The following is a 21,835-nucleotide window of genomic DNA, read 5'->3' as shown; positions in this document are numbered from 1 at the left end:
TGTCATTTATTTGCTAGATACTAGTAGCTATTTCGCATGCAATGGTCTTGATAAGGCCAATGTTTATAATTTAGTACGGTATATTCTTTTAGCATGGCAAAGCATTTAATCAAACGATATTCCGGATGCTTTCTTTCCCATATACGTTTTATTTATTTTGTATCTTCGAACGGAATATAATTGGTTGAATGACCAAATCCACTGTATTGTTCTTGGCTGGAACGGTGACAGATCATGTCCGCCGGTGCTATAGGGAGTTCAAACTGGAACAAGGCTATCTGGAGGACAGTAGCATTTAGTAATGCGTGTCCCATCTCATTAAAGATGTACAAATGTACAAACTTTGTTCATGGTCAGTTATTGGTACAGGTGGATGGTCTGTCGTACTACATCCTGCTTCTACCTTTTTACTTAAATATCTTCTCTTTTGAAATACACCAAACCTGGTGAGTAACATACTGACATGTCTCAGGTTTATTCAAATAATTAAGCTTGGCCCCTTCCGGGTCCGCCTACAAGTTACAAAAATGACCATTCACGAGTTCTTCTCATGAACCACTATGTGGATCGTCATCAAGCTTTGTCTGTAGCGTTATGATAAGTTCCTCCCTCAAATATTTTTCAAACTGGGGCGCTTGAACCCTTTCAGGGCCTGCTGTAGCTAAAATAGAAATACACAATGTACCTTTAAATGACTTCATCTTGTAAAATGTTTGATGGATCTTCATCAGATCTTGTCTATGGCAAGTTCTGTAGCATCGTTATAAGGTCCTCTCAGAAATGTGTTACAAATGGAGACACCTAGCTCCTTTAATGTCCGCTAGAGCTAAAAATAGAGCTACATTAACGATTTCTTCTCATGAACGGCTGGATGGATCTTCAATAAACGTGGTATGTAGCATCATTGTAAGGTCTTCTCTCAAATTATTTAAATTGTGTCTTTTAGTCCATTTTAGGGACCGCAAGATGTAACAATAGAAATACCTCTAAACGATTTTTTTTCCATGAACCGTTTGATGGATTTTCATAAAACTTAATCTGTAACATTATTCAAGGTCCCCTCTCAAAGTTATGTGAATGGCTCAATTTTGGGCCTTATGAGTGTAATATATAAATAGTTTGAAACGACTTCTTCTTTTGAACAGCAGGATAAATGGGATAGGTCCTTTCCCAATTATTTCCAAATGGGAGAGTTGGTTCCGTTTATGGGCCGTCAGAGCTTAAATCGAAAAGCCAGTTAACAACTTCTTATATTGAAAAAATTGAAGGATCTTAAACAACATTTGTAGCATTCGGCCTCCCTCAGATTTTACTGAAATGCGAAAATTTGTTCAAGGGCGTGTTTGTATTAATGATATATATCTACATCAAAAATATTACTTATATCAAGATAAAGATGTTAGTAGCTTTCAAGAGATACTGAACCTTTTGTTTTTATGATACCCAGATAAGGTAAATACACAAACCGAGGTAATATACCCCAGTCAGGAGATATGCCAAGCTTGTTTTATGCGTGCTAAAGCATCTTAATTATGTTGTAATATATTCAAATAGAGGTTAATTCATTGCATATTAAATGTGATAGAAAAAATTAATCAAGCTTATGGAATATTCAGATAGGCGCTTGTCTAAGTTATCTATAGAGAGGAATGTATCGTCGCATAATTTTGGCATTGTAAATTTAGTTATTTCATGATATTTTAACTACTTTTTCACCGGACGTTAAATTACCGGCGCATTTGTACTGGAATATATCCTTGTGTAATCGGTGAGATATTTATTTTACTCCCAGATACAAAGTATATGAGGCTATATTGGAGGCACGCATGTTCTTACGTAGGTTTGCCCAGCTTGGAATATTTTCAGAAAATTAGCATTTTATAAAAAAAAAAAAACAATGAATAAAGCTAAGTTTGGCATTTCTAAAGTTTTATTTTCTGACATTTACAAGGATAATGTCTTACTTATATTGATTGTTTACAATAAGATTTAAACTAATCAACTGGAAAATTCTAAAAGCTCGTATTATTAACATTGCAGTTCTTAATATTGGTGTTCATTTATGGTATGAATGAGGTTGTCCTATATTTAAAAAAGAAAAAAATTAAAATATGTGTATGTCGTAAAATTAACCACTTACTGCATAAGAATTTCATCTGCCCGCTTAGCTCAATATGGAGAGCGCAGATCTATGAACCGTGGGGTCATGAGTATGATCTCCGATTGAGGCGTATGTTCTCCATCACGATTGATAAAAGACGTTTTGTTTGAAATCATTCGCCCTCCACCTTTGATTCATGTGTGGAAGTTGGCAGTTACTTTCGGAGAACAGGTTTGTACTGGTACAGAATCCAGGAATACTGGTTAGGTTAGCTGTCCGCTATTACATAACTGAAATACTGTTGAAAAACGGCGCTTAACTTAAAACAAGCAAACAAACAAACTATCCAAAAAAAAAACCCCCGCTCATTTGGGTATGAAATCTATTCATGCAACGCTTTGCACTTAATATCAAAACCGAAAATTACACAAAGTAAGTTTTAATATCAGACAGGTAGCTACGTGTTGAATAACTTCTTAATATTATAAATCAGGGATTGTTATTGCACAGGTGAGCGCTGCTGGATAAGTTTCGAACATGAGTTCAAACCAAGTTGAGGAAAAGTTGATGATAAATATACCTGCCCAGACAGATGAAGATAAAGATGATGTTTTCGTTGAAAATAACGAAGACGACAGAAAGAAAACAGTTATGTATTCAGTAGATGAAACTCTACCTTGGCATCTCTGCTTGTTACTTGGATTCCAGGTAAGGATAAGAAACTAAAATATAGGAAATTTTAATAGCTACATGATTAGACTAACATACATCGAAAGGCACAGCGACAATTTAATGTAGGATCTTCAATAGCTAGATGGTTTGACTAATATACATTGTAAGGTATAGCGATAGTTTAATGTACGACCTTTAAGACCTGCATAGTTAGAGTAATAAAGTGTCACAAAATGAGTACAAATAGGTGATGGCCGTTTTGTGGGAAGTAGCGACATCTGCAGAGTAAAACAATTTTTCAACCTACCATTATCATATAAATTTATATCAAGAAATAAACACGAGTTCTGTAGATGAAATAATTATTCGTGTTAAACGAAGAAATATCAGTCCACAAAAGAACGAGTACATATTTCTTGATGCATAGGTAATAATCATTTTGTTGCGTATTCATTTAAAATTATACACATTTTTTTCATTAAGCTCCATAAATTTGAAAATTATCGACGATAAAGTACTATTAAAACCAAGACAGACATCTATTAATATGTGGTAATTAATAGATATCACAGTCACTCCAGATATGACATTTACACATTAATATGGAAAGTATTGATATAAGTACAAAAAATGCTACTTACGAGGGGCGTTCAATTAATAAAGTTACTCGGTATGTAGTTCCGTAACCGGTAGTTATTTTTAATTGCGGTTTTCAGCACATTATTGAGCAATTTATTGGAAACAAAATGCCACCGGTTACGGAACTTCATACGGAGTAACATTACTTATTGAACGCCCCTCGTATAGGAGATGAAAAATAGGCCTATAAGCATAAGAATTAGATCTAGATATACTGCAGTCATTAAGGATTTCTTGATTGCTAGTATTTGACTTTAGATTTTAGGAATACCGTATTGTAAATGATAAGCTCAATGAATTTATACCAAATTATTATTTTAAAAAGTAATCATTAACCATTGTTAGAGTGACCTATAGAGTTTCCACTTTTTCTATTTCATCGAAATATGTCATTATTTGGCATATATAACACCAAAGAATCTAAGTGTAGAGAAGTTGTTAAATGTTCAATCATATGTATGATAAATATATTTAATTTAAAGCTTAATTATTTCTAGTTGTCACTTCTATGATTTTCTTGTACTATTTCAATAGCATTATTATATTGTTGCAGAATTCAAAGGAAGTTTTCAAGAAATAGGGTATTTTTAAGCTGGTATATACTGGGCTATCATTTTTAATGAGTTATATACAAATTATAAATAGCCATTGTCTCTGGGTTGAAATTAACTGACTCAGCTTGTTGTTATTGTTTTGTACACTAAAAATAGACAGCCAAATATGGAAAGGTCGCGCAGGAAGGGTCGCGCAGGGTTATGTCGCGCAGGTCATTTGAGGTCTTTGTTCTATTTATATTTCCAGCATCCAGCATTGCTTGGTCTGCAAAAACTAGGACAAGCTATCAGATTTCATGAATGAAATGCCATAGTAATCAGTTGTAAGATTGTTTACAAATATCCTCAGGTTACTTGGTTCAGTTTTTGGTCTATGTTTGGCCCTCTACACCCAGAGTAGAATGTTCAAGTGTCAGAAAGCTATTTCTTTTACCCCTTTATTATTTTATATAGTCTGCATATCATTTATGTATTCTATGTTAGGTTTATATTGAAGTATATAGCAAATATACCTACTAGTCTATTATATTTAGTGTAATGCACTTATTAGTATAAAACCATATACTTTAGTTTTTTTCTAGTCAATATGCAATAGAATATGCTTAGTCAGTCTTTTTAGTGCAATTTAGACACTGTCTGCACAACTGGGTTGCGCACACTAGGTTCAAATATGTTTAGAATGAATGTTGCGCAGAGGTTGGGCAGCTTTAGCTGCGCAGAGGTCGCGCAAGAGTTACTGTTGTAAATGTTGGGCAGAGCAGTGGTCGTGCCGCGCAAGGGTTGCGTAGTGCAAAGGTCGCGCAGTGCAACTATTTTGCACACCACCCTATCACATTTTTGCACACTACCCTAATGCGCAAGAGTAAGGGTATAAAAGCTTAGAATGTTTTATTTTAGGAGAGGGGGAAAATGAATGAATTAGTTAAGAAGGGAATTGAAGGACAATAATAATGCCAGATTTATAGAAAAGCTGTTCTGAATGAATGATATTGAGAAGTTTTAAATATGATTTTGTATAACTAAAAATGCTGTGCTGCAAAATAAATAACTGCTTTTGTTACTATACTCTGTGTTTAGTTTTGTTTGACCAACATAGGAAAATTCACGTTATATGAGAGAAATAACGTAACACTGGTGGCAGCGGTGGGATAAATACTTTAACATGTTTTCGAAGTAACTTCACAAAAATGGAAAAGGACTTGGAACAATTTCAACATGCTGCATCATTAGTTTGCTTAGAAATATCAAATTTATCTAAGCATATGATAATGCAAGAAGAAAGTCTGAACAGTGCTTTGAAGGACTATCACAAAAAGGTAAATGAAATTTTAATGTCAAAGAACAAAGAAATAGAAGAACTGAAATCATACAATGCGAAATTACGCGCAGCAATTTTAGATGACGATACACAAGTTTTAGAAGAAAGTCAGTAATATGGGACCGAAAAAAATCTGCCAGGTCTGCATCAGCATCACGTGAGGAAGAACTTAAACCAGAAAATATTGACCTTAGAAAAAAATTAGCAAGAATAATGGGAGATAATGAGGATTTACAAGCTAGTTTGACAGAGGCTTTATAAAACATTGAAAGACTTCAAGAAACTGTTAAAATCTTGGAAATTGAAAAATCGGGTCTCCAAGAAATTGTTCAAAGTGAGGCTGAACAGTATCAGCAGGAAAAAGAAAATATTAAAAGGGAGTTTCAAAGGACACAGGCAAATAGAGAGTTACATATTCATAAATTAAGTGATGAAGTGCGTGAACTGCGAAATAATCTGGAATTACGGGACATTGAATTAGGGCGTCTGCAGGACATTGCTATGCAAGAATGCAACCCAAGGCGAGCTCCGCAATATAACGTACCACTCCCAGAACAAGTCTTGTTTGATGGGAAAACATCTTATGTTGCATTTATTCGCCAGTTTGCGGCTTTAGCTAGTGCATGCCGTTGGGATGACGGGAAAAGGCATTCCGCCTTCTCAACAGTCTACGTGATGAGGCAGCTGAATTTGTCTTCAACCAAGTGAGTGCTGAGAATCAGCAGAGTTACAGGTTATTAGAGCAATCTTTGGCAGCCAGATTTGTTGAGAGGAGGTCCACAGCTTCCTATCTGGCTGAGCTGGAGAACTTGAAGTTGAACTCAAGGGATAAGCTTGTTGAATACGTTGCTGATATTAAGCGTCTTGTCCGTAAAGGCTACTCCACAGCTGATGATCATACAATCGGCACTATTTGTCTTCGTCATTTCATTAAAGGCTTGGGCGACTCCCAGATGGCACTTGCAGTAGGTATGAAGGACCCGAAAACTATAGAAGATGCCAGAGAAATTTGGAAACCTACTACAGCTTGAAAGATGAAACAAAATCCAGCACTAAAGTAAGGATGGTAAAACAACGCAGAAATGAGGGGGAAACTGTTTCTCAGGCACAGTTTTCTTCTTTTAAGCAAGAAATTGATAAGAAATTTGAAGAATTGTTGTCAGCAATAAAGAAAAAGGAAAAGGATGTACCTTCGCATCAGTTCAAACGCAGAGATATGGCAGAAGTCGAGTGTTACAAGTGCCATAATCTTGGTCACTATGCGCGTGATTGCCAGGTGCGTGGCAGTCTGAAAAGTCAAGAGGAAAACTAGCTAGGACTAAGGCAAACGGCCCTGCTTTAGTCCAGGAAAAAGACAGAATTATTAAAGTGTGTTTTAGTGATGTTTACAATGGATTATCTTTACTTTTGCCTGTAAAATTTGGTGATACTAGTGCAAATTTTATCTTGGATACTGGTGCAGTGGTGACGATAATTTCATCAAAAATCTACAACAGTCTGCCTACTGACTGCCGTCCACCACTAGAAAAAATTAGTGATGGCTTTAAGCTTGAAGTAGCCAATGAAGGATATCTTTCTATATTAGGAACTGTTTCAATTGATTTTAAAATTCAAAAAGATGTGTTTAAATGGAAAGTTTTTGTTGCACCAATTCAAGAAGACGGTCTTTTAGGTCTTGACTTTTTACAAGCAAGCAATTTTGTTTTAAGTGCAGAGCATGGGCTACGTCTCAATGGGAAAAGATACCCAACTTTAATGCAAACATCAAAATACAGAGCAGCCCGTGTTAAGTGTTCCAAGACTACTATTGTACCAGCAAATTCTGAAAAGATAATTGAAGGGCATTGTTCTGCTACTGGTATAAATACCCAGTATGGAATAGTAACACCATGTAAAAACAGTGATGAATGTGAAAGTGGTATCATAGTTGGTCATTCACTGGTTGATCCTAGGTCTAAAAGTGGATGTATTCCAGTAAGATTAATGAATACAAGTGCTGTTGATGTGAAAATTGAGGCTAACACAACACTTGGTTGTGTTGAAGAAGCTGAAGAAATTAGCTCCCCTGGTGAAAAGGTTGAATGTAGTTTAAATAAAGAAAAAAATGTGAAAGTCCCAGAGCATCTGAGTGGGCTTTATGAAAATTCAGTGAAAAATCTTGATCCTAATCAAAAGTTTAAGTTAAAGAATCTCTTGATAAAACATTCAAGTGTATTTGCAAAATCTCCAAACGATTTAGGCAGAACATCAGTAATTAAGCACAAGATAAATACAGGAGCAGCGCAACCATTAAACAGCGACCTAGGCGACCGCCAAAAGCATTTGCTGAGGAAGAAAGCTAAAATAATAAAAGAACAACTGCAGGCAAATGTTATTCGTGAAAGTACTTCTCCGTGGGCATCTCCTTTAGTGTACGTTAGGAAACGTGATGGCACGACTCGACCTTGTGTAGATTATAGGAAGGTCAACATTGTCACAGAGAAAGATGCTTATCCATTACCAAATATTAGTGATTGTTTAGAAAGTTTAGGCGGTTCAACTTATTTCTCATGCTTGGATATTTTGTCAGCCTATTACCAAGTTGAGGTTGATGAGGCTGATCGCCCTAAAACTGCATTTACGTCAAAGTTTGGTTTATTTGAGTACCTTGTCATGCCATTTGGTCTTTGCAACGCGCCTTCGACGTTCCAGCGTTGCATGGAACTAGTAATGAAAGGTCTACAATGGGAAATTTTGTTGATCTATCTCGTTGACTTGATTATTTTGGTCGTACCTTTGATGAACATATTGAAAGGCTTGATATTGTGCTGACCAGATTGTCAGAGTCTGGCATGAAATTAAAGCCTAGCAAGTGTTTTTTGCTGAAAACTGAAGTTTCCTTCCTTGGTCATGTGGTAACAAAGGATGGAATTAGTCCTCAAAAGTCAAAAGTTAGCTGTATTGCTAACTGGGAAAGACCGCATGATTTGACTACACTGCGATCTTTTCTCGGTTTCTGTTCATATTACAGGATATATATTCGTGATTTTTCTACAAGAGCAAGGCCATTAAATAGGTTGTTGGAGGCCGGGCAACCATTTGAGTGGTCAGCTGAGTGTCAGGAAAGTTTTGATGACTTGCGTTCAGCTTTAACTGGTGATGAGGTCATGGCTTTTCCTCAAGATGATGGAGATTTTATTCTTGATTGTGACGCGTCTAATTTTGGAATTGGCGGTGTGTTATCGCAAATGCAGTATAATGAAAAATTGGGAAAGGTCACTGAAAGGCCCATAGCATACGCAAGCAAAAGTTTAAATAAGGCACAAAGACGTTACTGTGTAACAAGGCGTGAGTTATTAGCAGTTGTTACATTTGTAACTATGTTTAAGCAGTATTTGGTAGGACGTTCATTCTTAATCAGGAGTGATCATTCTTCATTAAGGTGGATTATGTCCTTCAAAGAACCTGAAAATCAGATGGCAAGATGGCTGGAAGTGCTATCGCAATATGACTTTAGATTAGAGCATCGGAAGGGGTCTAAACACTCCAATGCAGATTTCTTGTCAAGGATTCCGTGTGATCCTTGTACATGTAATTGCTATGATGGTCAGTCTATACTAAGTGAACTTCCATGCGGAGGTTGTAAAGAGTGTACGAAGAGGCATGAACAGTGGTCAGAGCTTGCAGAATTCGATGATGTGATTCCTTTGATGACCAAAAAGGACATTGTCAAGGGTAAAGTCAATTTGGTCAAAGCAAATCATGATTCCGCAAAGCCTAGTGTTCATGTGTTTAGTGTAATCAATTTGGTGTTTATGTTTATGATTTGTTTGGGAGCATTTTTCAAACAAATTATGCAGAAGTGTGGTTTCTGTGTTAATCAGACATTCAGCTCGGTGAGGCGTTTGCGGGCTACTGAGCAGAAGTCTGAAAGTGAAACAGAGGATAACGTTGATTTGAGCGATTCCACAGAAGAAAAGGACATGGCAAAAACAAGTCATGCCGGAGGACTGTATCCGAATAATCAAGAACCAGCTGAAAATTTGGTGTATAAGTTTTCAAATTGGATAGGCTCATACACTAAATCAGAACTGATTAAAATGCAGAAAGAAGATCCAGATATAGGGAAAATTTTAGCATGGATGTCAACTTCGAATATGAGACCAGCACGTGATAATGTGGCTGCTGAGAGTCCAGCCACCAGAAATTTATGGTTACAGTGGACTCAACTTCATATTCGAGATGGGATATTATTTAGAAAATTTGTACAGAAAGATAATGTGACCACCTATGACCAACTGGTATTGCCATCCATTTTAAGGCCTCAAGTTATTGAAGCTTCACATAATGCAATTCTTTCTGGCCATTTAGGTGTTAAGAAAACTTTGGGAAAACTTAAAATGAATTTCTACTGGTATAAAATGTCTGCTTCTGTGAAATTGTGGATAAAACAATGTGCTTTTTGTGGTGCTAGAAAGAAACCAAATAAGAAGGCTAAGGCACCATTACAAGAATATCATGTTGGGTTTCCTATGGACAGGGTTTCAACAGACATTTTAGGTCCATTTCCTCTTTCTGAGAACAAAAATAAGTATATCCTGGTTGTCATGGACAATTTTACAAAGTATGTTGAATGTTATGCCATACCAGACCAACGCGCTGAAACAGTTTCAAATAAATTAGTGTTTGAATTCTTTTGTAGATTTGGTCTACCATTAGACTTGCATTCTGATCAGGGAAAGAATTATCAGTCTGAACTGTTTAGGCAAATGTGTTGTTTACTGGAAATAAATCAAACAAGATGTACACCATATCGCGCGTCCTCAAATGGTATGGTAGAACGCTTTAATCAGTCATTACTAAACCTTATTACTACATATGTGAATGGAGAACAGACAAACTGGGATTTGTACTTACCTATAATGACCAGTGCTTACAGATCAAGTGTACATGAAAGCACCCAATATACACCAAACATGTTAATGTTTGGAAGAGAGTTCAATCTACCAGTAAATTTTCTAGTTGGAAATGTTTGCCACGCTGACAATTTTGAGAATCACACTGACTATGTAGCTGATTTAAATGAGAAATTTTCGAAAATATACTGTATCGTTCGTGAAAACTTGAGTAAATCTTCAGAAAGACAGAAACGAGACTATGATACAAGAATTTCTGTAAACAGTTACAATGTGGGTGATATTGTGTACTGCCTTGACTCTTCAAGAATGGTGGGAAAAAGTCCCAAATTAAAGGCTCAAGTATGGAAAGGACCCTTTGTAATTACCAGAAAAATAAGTGACTTGTTATTTGGAATATCAGGACCCTCAAAATCAAAAGTCAAAATTGTGCACCATGACAGGTTAAAAAGATATCAGTGTTCAACATTACCACAATGGGTTTTAGGTGTGCAGAAACAAAGTACAACTAAAAATACACTGAAAACCAGTAACAATTTATCTACAGGCATTAATAACAATGAAAAGGTCATTATCCGTAGGGGAGAACGTAACAGGAGACAACCTGATAGGCTGGGCATTCCAAAAAAGGGAACGCTGTAACAAAGTGATGACAAATGTCCAGAACTTTCTGCCCCAGCTAAAAATTCTGTTTTTAGGTCGCGCATAGATTTGGTATATAAGGGCAGGCACAGCCTGACTTCACAACTTTATTAGCCATATGTTAAACAGAAAGCTCTTGTGTAAAATTAAAATTTGATCAAACAATAAAAAAAACAAAAAACATTTGGATTTATTTTTCAATAGACAAAGTTACAGTTTGTTTTATTTTGATACAATGTTTCATTATGTTCAAATGTGAAGACTGTGGTCGTATTTACACTGTAAAATCTTCTCTCAAAAGACATCAGGCAAGAAAAGATTGTAGAACATTTAAGCATTCCATGTCAATGGAAATTAGTAGTAGTGAAAAGATGGACTTACTACAGGGAGACAATTTTCTTGAAAGAGTGTGTCAGAGTACTGTCGCACCATCAAATCAACATCTAAGTCAAACTGTTGTATCCAGTTATTCTTCACCAGCATCAACTATGTGTAATACTACGCCTAGTACAGTTATTGCATGTACTACGTCATATGTACCAGAGAACATAATTCCTGTATCAAGTGGTGTGGACCCAGTTCTATCTTCATCAGTAGAACCACGCAATGATATAATTCCTTACGAAAACTTGAGTGATGATGAAGACTTGCCGCAGCCAACAAAAAAACAAAAGGTGCAGGATCTTACCAATAAAACTTCTCTGGAAGACAGACTTATTTCAATAGAAACAAAGCTAGACATATTAACATCAGAAGTTAAAAAGACACAAACTCTCCTTCAAAATGAGATAGCAATCGGCACAAACAATATCCAAGATTATCAGAAACGGTTAACTTTACACCTTCAAAAAGAAATAAGGTTACTACAGACCGGAAACAAGCATTAGGTGACTTTCTGAAAAGCCTTTCAGAATTGAATAAAAATGTGCTGGAAGTTTAAAATGAAATATAGTTTCGTTAAAAAAAATCAGGTCTAAAATAATTTAAAAGTGTTATATATTTGCAGGTTATTACCGCAGTGTAACAGTGTATTAAATAATTCTTTAATAAAGTAACTGGTATTCAGCAGCTATCAAGAACTATTAAATGGATTTATTTTTGAAAGGTAGCCCAGCACAGACAACTGACACTGGTACCATAGGATATTTTCTTGAACCAATTTCATGTTTTATTACTATTTGTTTGTAACTATGAGTTCACATTTCAGTAATATTATAATCTGTTGAGGGACAGTATTTGTTTACATTTTAAACATATTCTGTAATATTTTACATATTTGTTGCTGTGTACAAGTATTATTTGTTTCTCTACTATTTTGTGAGTTAACCATTGATTCCTGTTGTTTTCAATGAGTAACAAGTTTCAATTTATTTGAATAACAGAAGTTTTCAATAACTGAAAGTACAGTTTGCTTCCGGAGTAAGCAAAGTGCTAGAAGGGGGGAGTGTTGCAGAATTCAAAGGAAGTTTTCAAGAAATAGGGTATTTTTAAGCTGGTATATACTGGGCTATCATTTTTAATGAGTTATATACAAATTATAAATAGCCATTGTCTCTGGGTTGAAATTAACTGACTCAGCTTGTTGTTATTGTTTTGTACACTAAAAATAGACAGCCAAATATGGAAAGGTCGCGCAGGAAGGGTCGCGCAGGGTTATGTCGCGCAGGTCATTTGAGGTCTTTGTTTATTTATATTTCCAGCATCCAGCATTGCTTGGTCTGCAAAAACTAGGACAAGCTATCAGATTTCATGAATGAAATGCCATAGTAATCAGTTGTAAGATTGTTTACAAATATCCTCAGGTTACTTGGTTCAGTTTTTGGTCTATGTTTGGCCCTCTACATCCAGAGTAGAATGTTCAAGTGTCAGAAAGCTATTTCTTTTACCCCTTTATTATTTTATATAGTCTGCATATCATTTATGTATTCTATGTTAGGTTTATATTGAAGTATATAGCAAATATACCTACTAGTCTATTATATTTAGTGTAATGCACTTATTAGTATAAAACCATATACTTTAGTTGTTTTTCTAGTCAATATGCAATAGAATATGCTTACTCAGTCTTTTTAGTGCAATTTAGACACTGTCTGCACAACTGGGTTGCGCACACTAGGTTCTTGCGCAAATATGTTTAGAATGAATGTTGCGCAGAGGTTGGGCAGCTTTAGCTGCGCAGAGGTCGCGCAAGAGTTACTGTTGTAAATGTTGGGCAGAGCAGTGGTCGTGCCGCGCAAGGGTTGCGTAGTGCAAAGGTCGCGCAGCGCAACTATTTTGCACACCACCCTATCACATTTTTGCACACTACCCTAATGCGCAAGAGTAAGGGTATAAAAGCTTAGAATGTTTTATTTTAGGAGAGGGGGAAAATGAATGAATTAGTTAAGAAGGGAATTGAAGGACAATAATAATGCCAGATTTATAGAAAAGCTGTTCTGAATGAATGATATTGAGAAGTTTTAAATATGATTTTGTATAACTAAAAATGCTGTGCTGCAAAATAAATAACTGCTTTTGTTACTATACTCTGTGTTTTAGTTTTGTTTGACCAACATAGGAAAATTCACGTTATATGAGAGAAATAACGTAACAATATCTTTTATATCACAGTTTTATTTCAAATTAAAGAGTACTGGTTATTCGGTGTGCCTCTCCAAATATATAGAAAAATTCTTTCGGGAATTTAAATGAAATATATCTCATCAATGAAAATGTTTTACTCATCACAAGCACATTACTTCACTACACATAAACGTTGACATCCAAAATAAATCATAAATATAAAAAAAGCACTTTTTGGTCCACCAAAAAGAGAGAGACGAGTACAAGTAAAATATAAATATAGTTTGAAAAAAGTCAGATTTAACATATATCTGTGCATTTTATAAAGCTCCATACTGCATAGATAAAGTGAGTAATTTTTGTTAAAACATACAGAAAATTCCGTGTTATATAAAGCTAACAACTCAACCCCTTCCAAATCTCCCATGCTCCTTAATCTTCTATCACCCTCTATCTAAATCGATCTGCTGTTTTATAGTTATCCTTCTTCCTTTCTGTGACACATTTTCTTTCCTCTGATTCGATCTTTTCCATAGCATTTTTTTTCCTGAGTATTTATACCTTTCGCAATAACATGTTCACAAATATTCTAGCAATTTCAAAAGCATGTCAGTTAATTAAAACCTCCATTATGTACACAGCCATATAACAGATGTAGAAGCGATCACTATTTTCGTAAATAAATGACTATTACTAAAACAAGCAAAATAATTGAGGTCAATTCGAATAGACGAAACATTGGACATTGATTCACTTTGCTAAAATTGTGATTAACAACAATTTGCAAAGTTATCAACTTGTCTTAGCAAATTAATGAATGCTCCATGAAAAACAATGATAAAATAGTTCATTGAACTCATTTTTGTTGGGAACTTCAAAATATCTGACCGGTTATAAAATTAAGTAAAGCCATTTAGGCCAAAACCTAATGGATACAGAGTAAATATCAACATAGATCTAAACAAAATTACTTGTTTTTCTACGAACTATTTGAATGTCCCACCCTAAACAAAAACGGAGGAAACAAACACAATAATTAATTAACTGAAAGCTGACCTGAACGCTATCATTGTATGACTGTCCCATACCATTTCAGTTACTATTGTGACAGTCTTCATATAGTCTTACAGTTTTTGCTACTTTTGTGACAATCTTCAAGTAGTCATACAATATCTGTTACTGTTGTGACAATCTTCATGTACTTCTACAATATCAGTTACTGTTGTGGCAATCTTAAAATACTCGTACAATATCAGTTACTATTGTTATAACTGAAATTGTTTTCATACAATTTCAGTTATTATTGTGACACTAATTTTGGTTGCTAGTGTAACAATCTTCATATGTTCATACAATACATTACAGTTTTCTTATTGTTGCAAAATATATATCTGATATTGGGGTATGATCGAAAACATGAAATCACTTTATAAATACTTGCTAGACACACACAAATATTTAACTTACTCAGTATCTCATTTTTGAAGGATTTTAAAAAAAAATTAATGGGGTCAAATTTCAAAGGTTGATATTACAATTGTGTTTTCACTTCTACAGTTACTTCTGAAAATGCAAATAGATAAACCAATTTTACCATGAAGTGTATGCGAGTTACTTTACATATAATTTTTTTTTTAAACGTATTTTGAGATATCGTTTTTTTACATTGGTTGCAGTATTAAAGTAAATAAAATAATGTATGATTAACAATTCGATTTTCAAAATACTAATATTGTGTTAGAAGACTTGTTAAGTATACATAAATTATGATAACACTCAACTTTCATATATTTTCTATCCGTAGGTCATTTTTAGTGCCAGAATTAAGAATTTAGAACTTGTGACTGAAAAATTATTTCTGTTGTTTAATTTCATGAGAAAGCCATGCCTTATAACGGACATGTTGATATCTTATGTGTTTTTCAGCATTATCTGACAGCTATTGGTGGAATCATATCAATACCGCTGGTACTGGCAGAGTACTTCTGCATGGATAAAGACACCCTTGGTGTCAGTGAAGTAATTGGTACTATTATTTTTGTGTCTGGTGTAGCAACAATTCTACAGACAACCTTCGGTATAAGACTACCGATCGTGCAAGGAAGTACGCCAACTTTCCTCATACCGACCATTGCAATAATGTCACAGTCAAAGTGGGAATGTCCGTACAAGGTAGCGAGAGAAATATATGGGAATAGTGTAAACTTCACTGACCTAGGTCTTCCGGAACCTGGAAGTGCAGGACATCAGGAGATCTGGATGACACGTATTCGAGAAATCCAGGGAGCAATAATGATATCATCCCTATTCCAGGTTGTGATTGGTTTAAGTGGGATGATGACGTTTGCGTTAAGGTTCATTGGTCCTCTTTCCATCGTTCCTATAATTACACTTACAGGGTTTTCTTTGTTTCCGGTTGGGTCCCAACTGGCCTCAGGACACTGGTGGATTGCACTTATGACTACGTGTCTGGTTCTCGCATTTAGTCAATATCTAAATAATATAAAAATACCAGTTTGTACAATTGACAAAACACGGGGCTGCCGAAGGAGCAGGCTTGCTTTCTTCAATCTATTTCCGGTGTTCCTGGCGGTAATAATATCATGTGTTATTTGTACAATATTGACAGTAACTAATGTTTTGCCAAATGATCCTGATAAATGGGGGTATGCAGCAAGAACTGACTCAAATCTTTATGTCATAAGAGAAGCTAAATGGTTCAGACTCCCATATCCAGGTCAGTGGGGCATTCCTACTTTAAGTGTAGCAAGTGTTTTCGGTATGGTTGCAGGAGTGTTAGCCGCAATGTTTGAATCGGTCGGTGATTACTACGCATGTGCAAAGTTAGCAGGAGCGCCACCACCACCAGCACATGCGCTTAACAGGGGAATTTTTATTGAAGGAATAGCTTGTGTATTGGCAGGAGCATGGGGTTCAGGCAATGGTACAACGTCATTTAGTGAAAATATCGGTGTAATTGGAATAACAAAAGTCGGAAGCAGAAGAGTCGTGCAGGTTGGTGGTTGTATAATGCTTATTCTTGGTTGCTTTGGTAAATTTTCAGCACTGTTTACTCTAATACCACCACCAGTCTTTGGAGGGCTTTTTATGGTGACATTTGGAATGGTAGCTGCGGTTGGTCTCTCTAACCTTCAGTATATTGATCTGAACTCCCCGAGAAATCTATGCATTCTTGGAGTATCGCTTTTCTTCGGGGCCAGCCTACCGTTCTGGTTACAGGGAAATGACGCAGTCAATACCGGAAGTGACGTATTAGATCAAATATTGTCAGTTTTACTAGGCACAAGCATGTTTGTTGGCGGCGTTGTAGGATTTGTTTTAGACAACACTATTCCAGGTTCTGAAAGAGAAAGGGGTATTAGAGCATGGCGGGAGGAAAGTTTGAAACCTCACGAAAGGAATTCAATGGCTGATGCAAGTGTATATAATCCTCCATTTCTCAAAACGTGTTTATACAAATATAAAGCATTTAGGTATATCCCAATTTGTCCAGCATTTTTAAACACAGTTTATAAATGTTGAAACTGCCTGTTGATTATTCGATTTACAAAAACTCGAGGCAATGGCTGCGTTTACATTTTATTTCTACATTTTGTTAAACTTGAAAATATAATCACATGTTAATATTTTGTTGTATGTAAATATTTTGTTTTGTGTACTGTTTTGCACTGTTTAAGTTTCAACTAAATTGGACTGATACTGGTAAAGTTTTGGCTAAAACAGATTGCATAATTGTATATACTCTGAATCGGGTGCCATAAACACTTAAATGCATATTTTATACTTTGTCATGATATTTTCGTCAATCATATGGTGTAAACATATAATTAAAGTTTTGTTACATTTATGCAAAAGTTAGAAGATCTTAATCCGCCCGCCTAGCTCAATAGGGACAGCGCCGATCTACGGATCGCGGGGTCGTTAGTTCGATGCTCGGGCGGGCCGTATGTTCTCCGTGAGGATTTGATAAAAGACATTGTGTCTGAAATCATTCGTCCTCCACCTCTAAAAACGGCATTAAACCCAAACCAAACGACCAAACTGTCATTCTGCAGTGATTTTAAGAGAGTAATCTTTAAATTTGTATCTTTGTTTATATCTTGGTAGTAAAATCTTGTGTATCTAGACTTGGCGAATGAAAATGATTAACTGAAAATATCTAAAAACATTTTATAGGTCAATTTTACTGTTATGTCAAAGATAATATTGTTGAGTTCTGTTAGAACTTTGGGAGCGTAATGACAATTTATTTGCCCGTGAATAAATTTGAATTTATGTGAATTATTTCGGACAGGAATGTGCAGATTGTAAGTGTAGACATATTAGAAAGTATAGTTTTAAATTTGTGTTTATGAGCAAAAGATTATAACAGCTTTATAAAAGAAAAGATAAGGGTAGATTTCTCGGAAGCATAGAGCACCCAAAACACAGCCATGGAGCCATGCATCGCATAGGCCCATAACAAAAAGAAGCTGTAACGGAAAAATATTGTAGACGGGTTGCTTCAAAAATTCAACAATAAGTACATTTTTATTATATGCAAAGTACAGAAAAGAAAGGGGTGGGGGTAAAACTGGACTTATTCTTGTGTCTTTTTCATTTAACATGTGTTTATTTCTGTTATATTGAAAGTGGTGTGGTAATAATTAAATTTGTTATTGCAACACTTACTATTATGTAAACACTTTGTATAGCACGGAAAGTGGTTTCCTTGATTTGGTTAAGTCAACTTGAATATTTAATCTAAGAACTGAAGCGCAAAATGACGATCGGTTCAAACTCTGGCCTCCAACTGCACATTTAAGCCAGGCAGACCCGAGGTTTACGCCAAGATCTCGAACGAAAAAAGACTTTTGTGATGAACTTGAATATTTTCCTGTTTAGTACGCTATAAACTGTACATGTCCCAGGCAACTTAAGAATAATCGATCGGGTCAGTAATTTAGGGTTTGATAACTAGGAAGTGTTTGGCCGCAATATTACAACGATTGTTTTATATTTAAGTAGATATGTACACATTTGTACTGGTAAATACGTCCATAGCTGTACATGAAGAAGAAATTAAAGTGTATCGTTGTCTCGCGTTGGCGCTCGCGCCAAGACGACAAAACGAAACGTGCTTACATAGCCACCCGAACGCCAATGCGACATAACAAAATGCCCTAAATCAGCCAACATACAAAACTGAAATCCGTACTACCTTGGTTATAAGTTCAACGTTTTATTTCAAATTTATAATGTTCAAAAATGAGCCCTCAAACTAAAGTAAAGATCTTGCCTTTAATTCTGTTTTTTATGAAATATGTTCAAAATCAATTTCACTACCATTCAGTTAGCACTGCTTTGTCAGACAATTGTCTAGCAGAGTTTGCTATTTAGCAGCTCGCGTACACACAATTCACTGTTAAGTACACTTATTTAATTCAGTCGGCCATTCCCATTAAGAGAAAAGTTCTGAACTTGATGAACCAGGGCCTGTATTTGTTTAAGTGAAAAACATAGATTTACAAGTGATGTTGAGGTTTATTTGTCCGGTCTTAGGCTTAGTTTGCACAAAACCTTTGCACGATTCATATTCGAAATTCCATTTGTACAATGAGCTATAAATCACGACGCACTTTATAAAATCTGTAAATTGTTTTATAAATAAACCACACGCTCCCATTTTTCTTGTGAGGAAAAAACAATGATACACATGCATAACATAAATATACTTTATAAGCTAATTAAACGTATGAAAGATCTAAAATGACAAGGAAACAGTAGTCCAATCAAAATATATCTTTCAAACAATAGTTTAAAATTGATAAACGTATTTTGATTGAAGAGTTTAGGTACAGAAGTATATTGAACAGACTGTGTTGCAAGTTTTCACACTTGAAAAATTGATGTTTTTTTTCTATGCAAACAATGTAGACAAATTTAAACTTATTTCTAAAGTCGAGAACAGCAACAAAATATGCCTTTAAGTGAAAATACTTTAACTCAAAACATGTTGCTCAAGTGAAGTTAACCACTTAAATTTTCAACGTGTTCATTTTTGTATGTTCTTGTATTATGTTGATGTGCAATTGAACGTAATGGTGGTGCTGGTTTTGATTAGCAGCAGGACTGCAATTCAAGTTGAACAACTTTTGAACGGTTGTTTGTGTAGATCTATATCAAATTAAATTGTTTGACAGTGTTTTGTAGAAGAATTAATTACAAGTATTCTAAAAGTAATCAAGTCTATAAGATCAGTTGGAAGCATAGAACTCACATTGGACTTAGTTTGTTCGTAACAGGTAATGAAATATAGGTAATGAAATATGAAACACCAATAGCGCCAGAGGAGGCGGGTAAGCAGTACTGTTTTGATGGACTTAATGACTACAAAGGATCAAGAATAATACCACCAGTGAGACTTGAGTTTGTAATGCAGTTAATTACATACAAATCATAAAGTACTTTCCCCCATCATGAAGTGCACCTACGTGTATCGGAGCTCGGATAGTGACCCCAGTTACCCTGGCTTCTAAATCATTAGTAAGTTGAAAGTGTTAATAGTCGTGGTAACGATACTAACAAACTGAATGACCTATTAGATACGTCTGCAATCAAGTGCCGAACCTTTGAAGAAAGCTTGTGGTTCATAGAGGACAAGGCAGAATAAAAACTATAAACTGTATATGATAGAATTTTATTCATGCAAAAAAGACAAAATAACATGGCTACAAAATTTAAAATAAAATGTTCTCATAATAAAGTATTAATCTCGCTTGAGACTATATAATCTCTTTGTAGAGACATCAAGATTAAAGAAATAGTTAAAGGTCGAGATATATGCAGGAATTCTGCAACGGAAATATTGATGCAACATTATTCCGCGAAAGAACGAGCGAATATTCGTCTATACAAAGATAATAATCTTTTTGTTATATAAATTGCTATACTTTATAAATGGATATTTTTCGCGGGTCAAAATGTTTGCGAATTACCAATTCCAGACGTTTTGCGAATTTCCGTAAACTGAAGTTCCAAAGCTAAGATTGTTTATCTTTTCTTGAAAGATTATTTATCTTTCCTCGACTATAATAACATGTCTTGGTGATCGTGGAATTTAAACTGGCTGATATTTTCGCGAATTTATTGAATTCGCGAAATTTACAGACATTTTCACGTCGCGAACTTTTCCATTTATACAGTTTATATTATAAATATGTTAAAAATGATATAAATTTGGTCTTTAACCTGAGTACAATTCAAAATATCGTCGCTTATGGTTATTTTAACGGGACTGTGCACATGAAAACGACGTTGAAATGACGTCAGGACCCGACATGAACTTAAAAGGTCAGTTCGGAAAAATATTGACGGAGTTAAGTGAATATGAAAAAAAAATAAAAAATTTCTACTCAGTGTCAATAAATGTTTGTGTTGAACTGAAGGGCATTTGTACTGAATTCACATAGAAATTGATAAAAATTATCATGAACAATAAAGATTAAAATGATAGAAAGAGACATTACTCCATCGTCTGACACAGAAGGCCTAATAACATCATGCGATTTTGACTATAAATGATGCATTTTGTGCTTCTTCGCATCGAGTGGAAATGAAAGAAGTCTATATACTTCTTTATTTATATGCAATAAAACCACTTTTACTGTCACTGTCACCCATCGACATTGTTCATTATTCTGCCATATTGTGTCTACAAGATTCTAAAATTCTAAATTGAACCACAAACATTGTTGAAAAAGGTAAATATGAGAATGACCATAGCTATTTTATTTTGCAGTTCTGATTTGTTTGGGAAATACAGAAAACAAACTTTTTTTGTAATAAACACCATTTACATCCTCTAGAAATTAGTCCACCAACATATCACATAAGCGAATAACAGTTTGGCACTTCTTTGATCGGGCCATGCCTTCAAATATCTTATCTTCAATGAGGTGGCATGTCATTTCTAAAAATGTTTTTTTTTATGAATTTTTTGGCAGTGCAGTATCAACGTAAATTTGTAGAATTTTCAAATAAACTGTTTCTGCCCCCTTTCTGTATCAAAACCAAAATAGTGCATTTGACCTGCTTTTTCTCATAAAATTCATTGTTTCGAAGACACTTTACTTAGCAAAGTTTTACACTGTATGGATTAACTGGTCAAATTGTATGTTAGTACACAGACGAGTGTATGACTTATGTAAGATAAAAGGAACAAAACGCTCAAATTTCCTTGATTTTAAGAGGGGGTGGGGATAGGTTTAAAGGCCTATTCTTGAAGTAATCCCAAAGGTCTAAATTAGTAGTGTCATTTCGAAGAACGTGTAACTGCAATATTATAATAAGGCACATAGGTGATATGTAACTTCCAAGCTGTTCATTGCGGAGCAAGACCCCAGTTACACGTCCAAGAAGTATTTTAGGCACGGGCGTGTGCCTGGATTTA

The 21,835-nt window shown here is 35.1% G+C and overlaps 1 protein-coding gene across 1 annotated transcript; it reads left to right on the top strand.

Annotated features, from left to right (window-relative positions):
- Positions 1-1,632: 1,632 nt before the first annotated feature.
- LOC123540946 (solute carrier family 23 member 2-like) lies at positions 1,633-19,664 on the top strand. The gene is made up of 3 exons (XM_045326281.2): positions 1,633-1,768; positions 2,612-2,809; positions 15,310-19,664. Exons 2-3 carry the CDS (start codon positions 2,639-2,641, stop codon positions 16,924-16,926), a joined length of 1,788 nt encoding a protein of 595 aa, XP_045182216.2. The 5' UTR covers positions 1,633-1,768; positions 2,612-2,638; the 3' UTR covers positions 16,927-19,664.
- The last annotated feature ends 2,171 nt before the right edge of the window (positions 19,665-21,835 follow it).

The sequence above is a fragment of the Mercenaria mercenaria genome, chromosome 16 (genome assembly GCF_021730395.1).
Source record: "Mercenaria mercenaria strain notata chromosome 16, MADL_Memer_1, whole genome shotgun sequence".
Lineage (NCBI taxonomy): Eukaryota > Metazoa > Mollusca > Bivalvia > Venerida > Veneridae > Mercenaria > Mercenaria mercenaria.
This window is presented reverse-complemented; position numbering and strand designations above follow the sequence as displayed.

Excerpts from the sequence above, each read along its gene's own strand:
- LOC123540946 (XM_045326281.2), top strand. The coding sequence starts at position 2,639 with ATGAGTTCAAACCAAGTTGAGGAAAAGTTGATGATAAATATACCTGCC. Across the intron at positions 2,810-15,309 it reads GCTTGTTACTTGGATTCCAG|CATTATCTGACAGCTATTGG; the intron begins GTAAGGATAAGA and ends TGTGTTTTTCAG.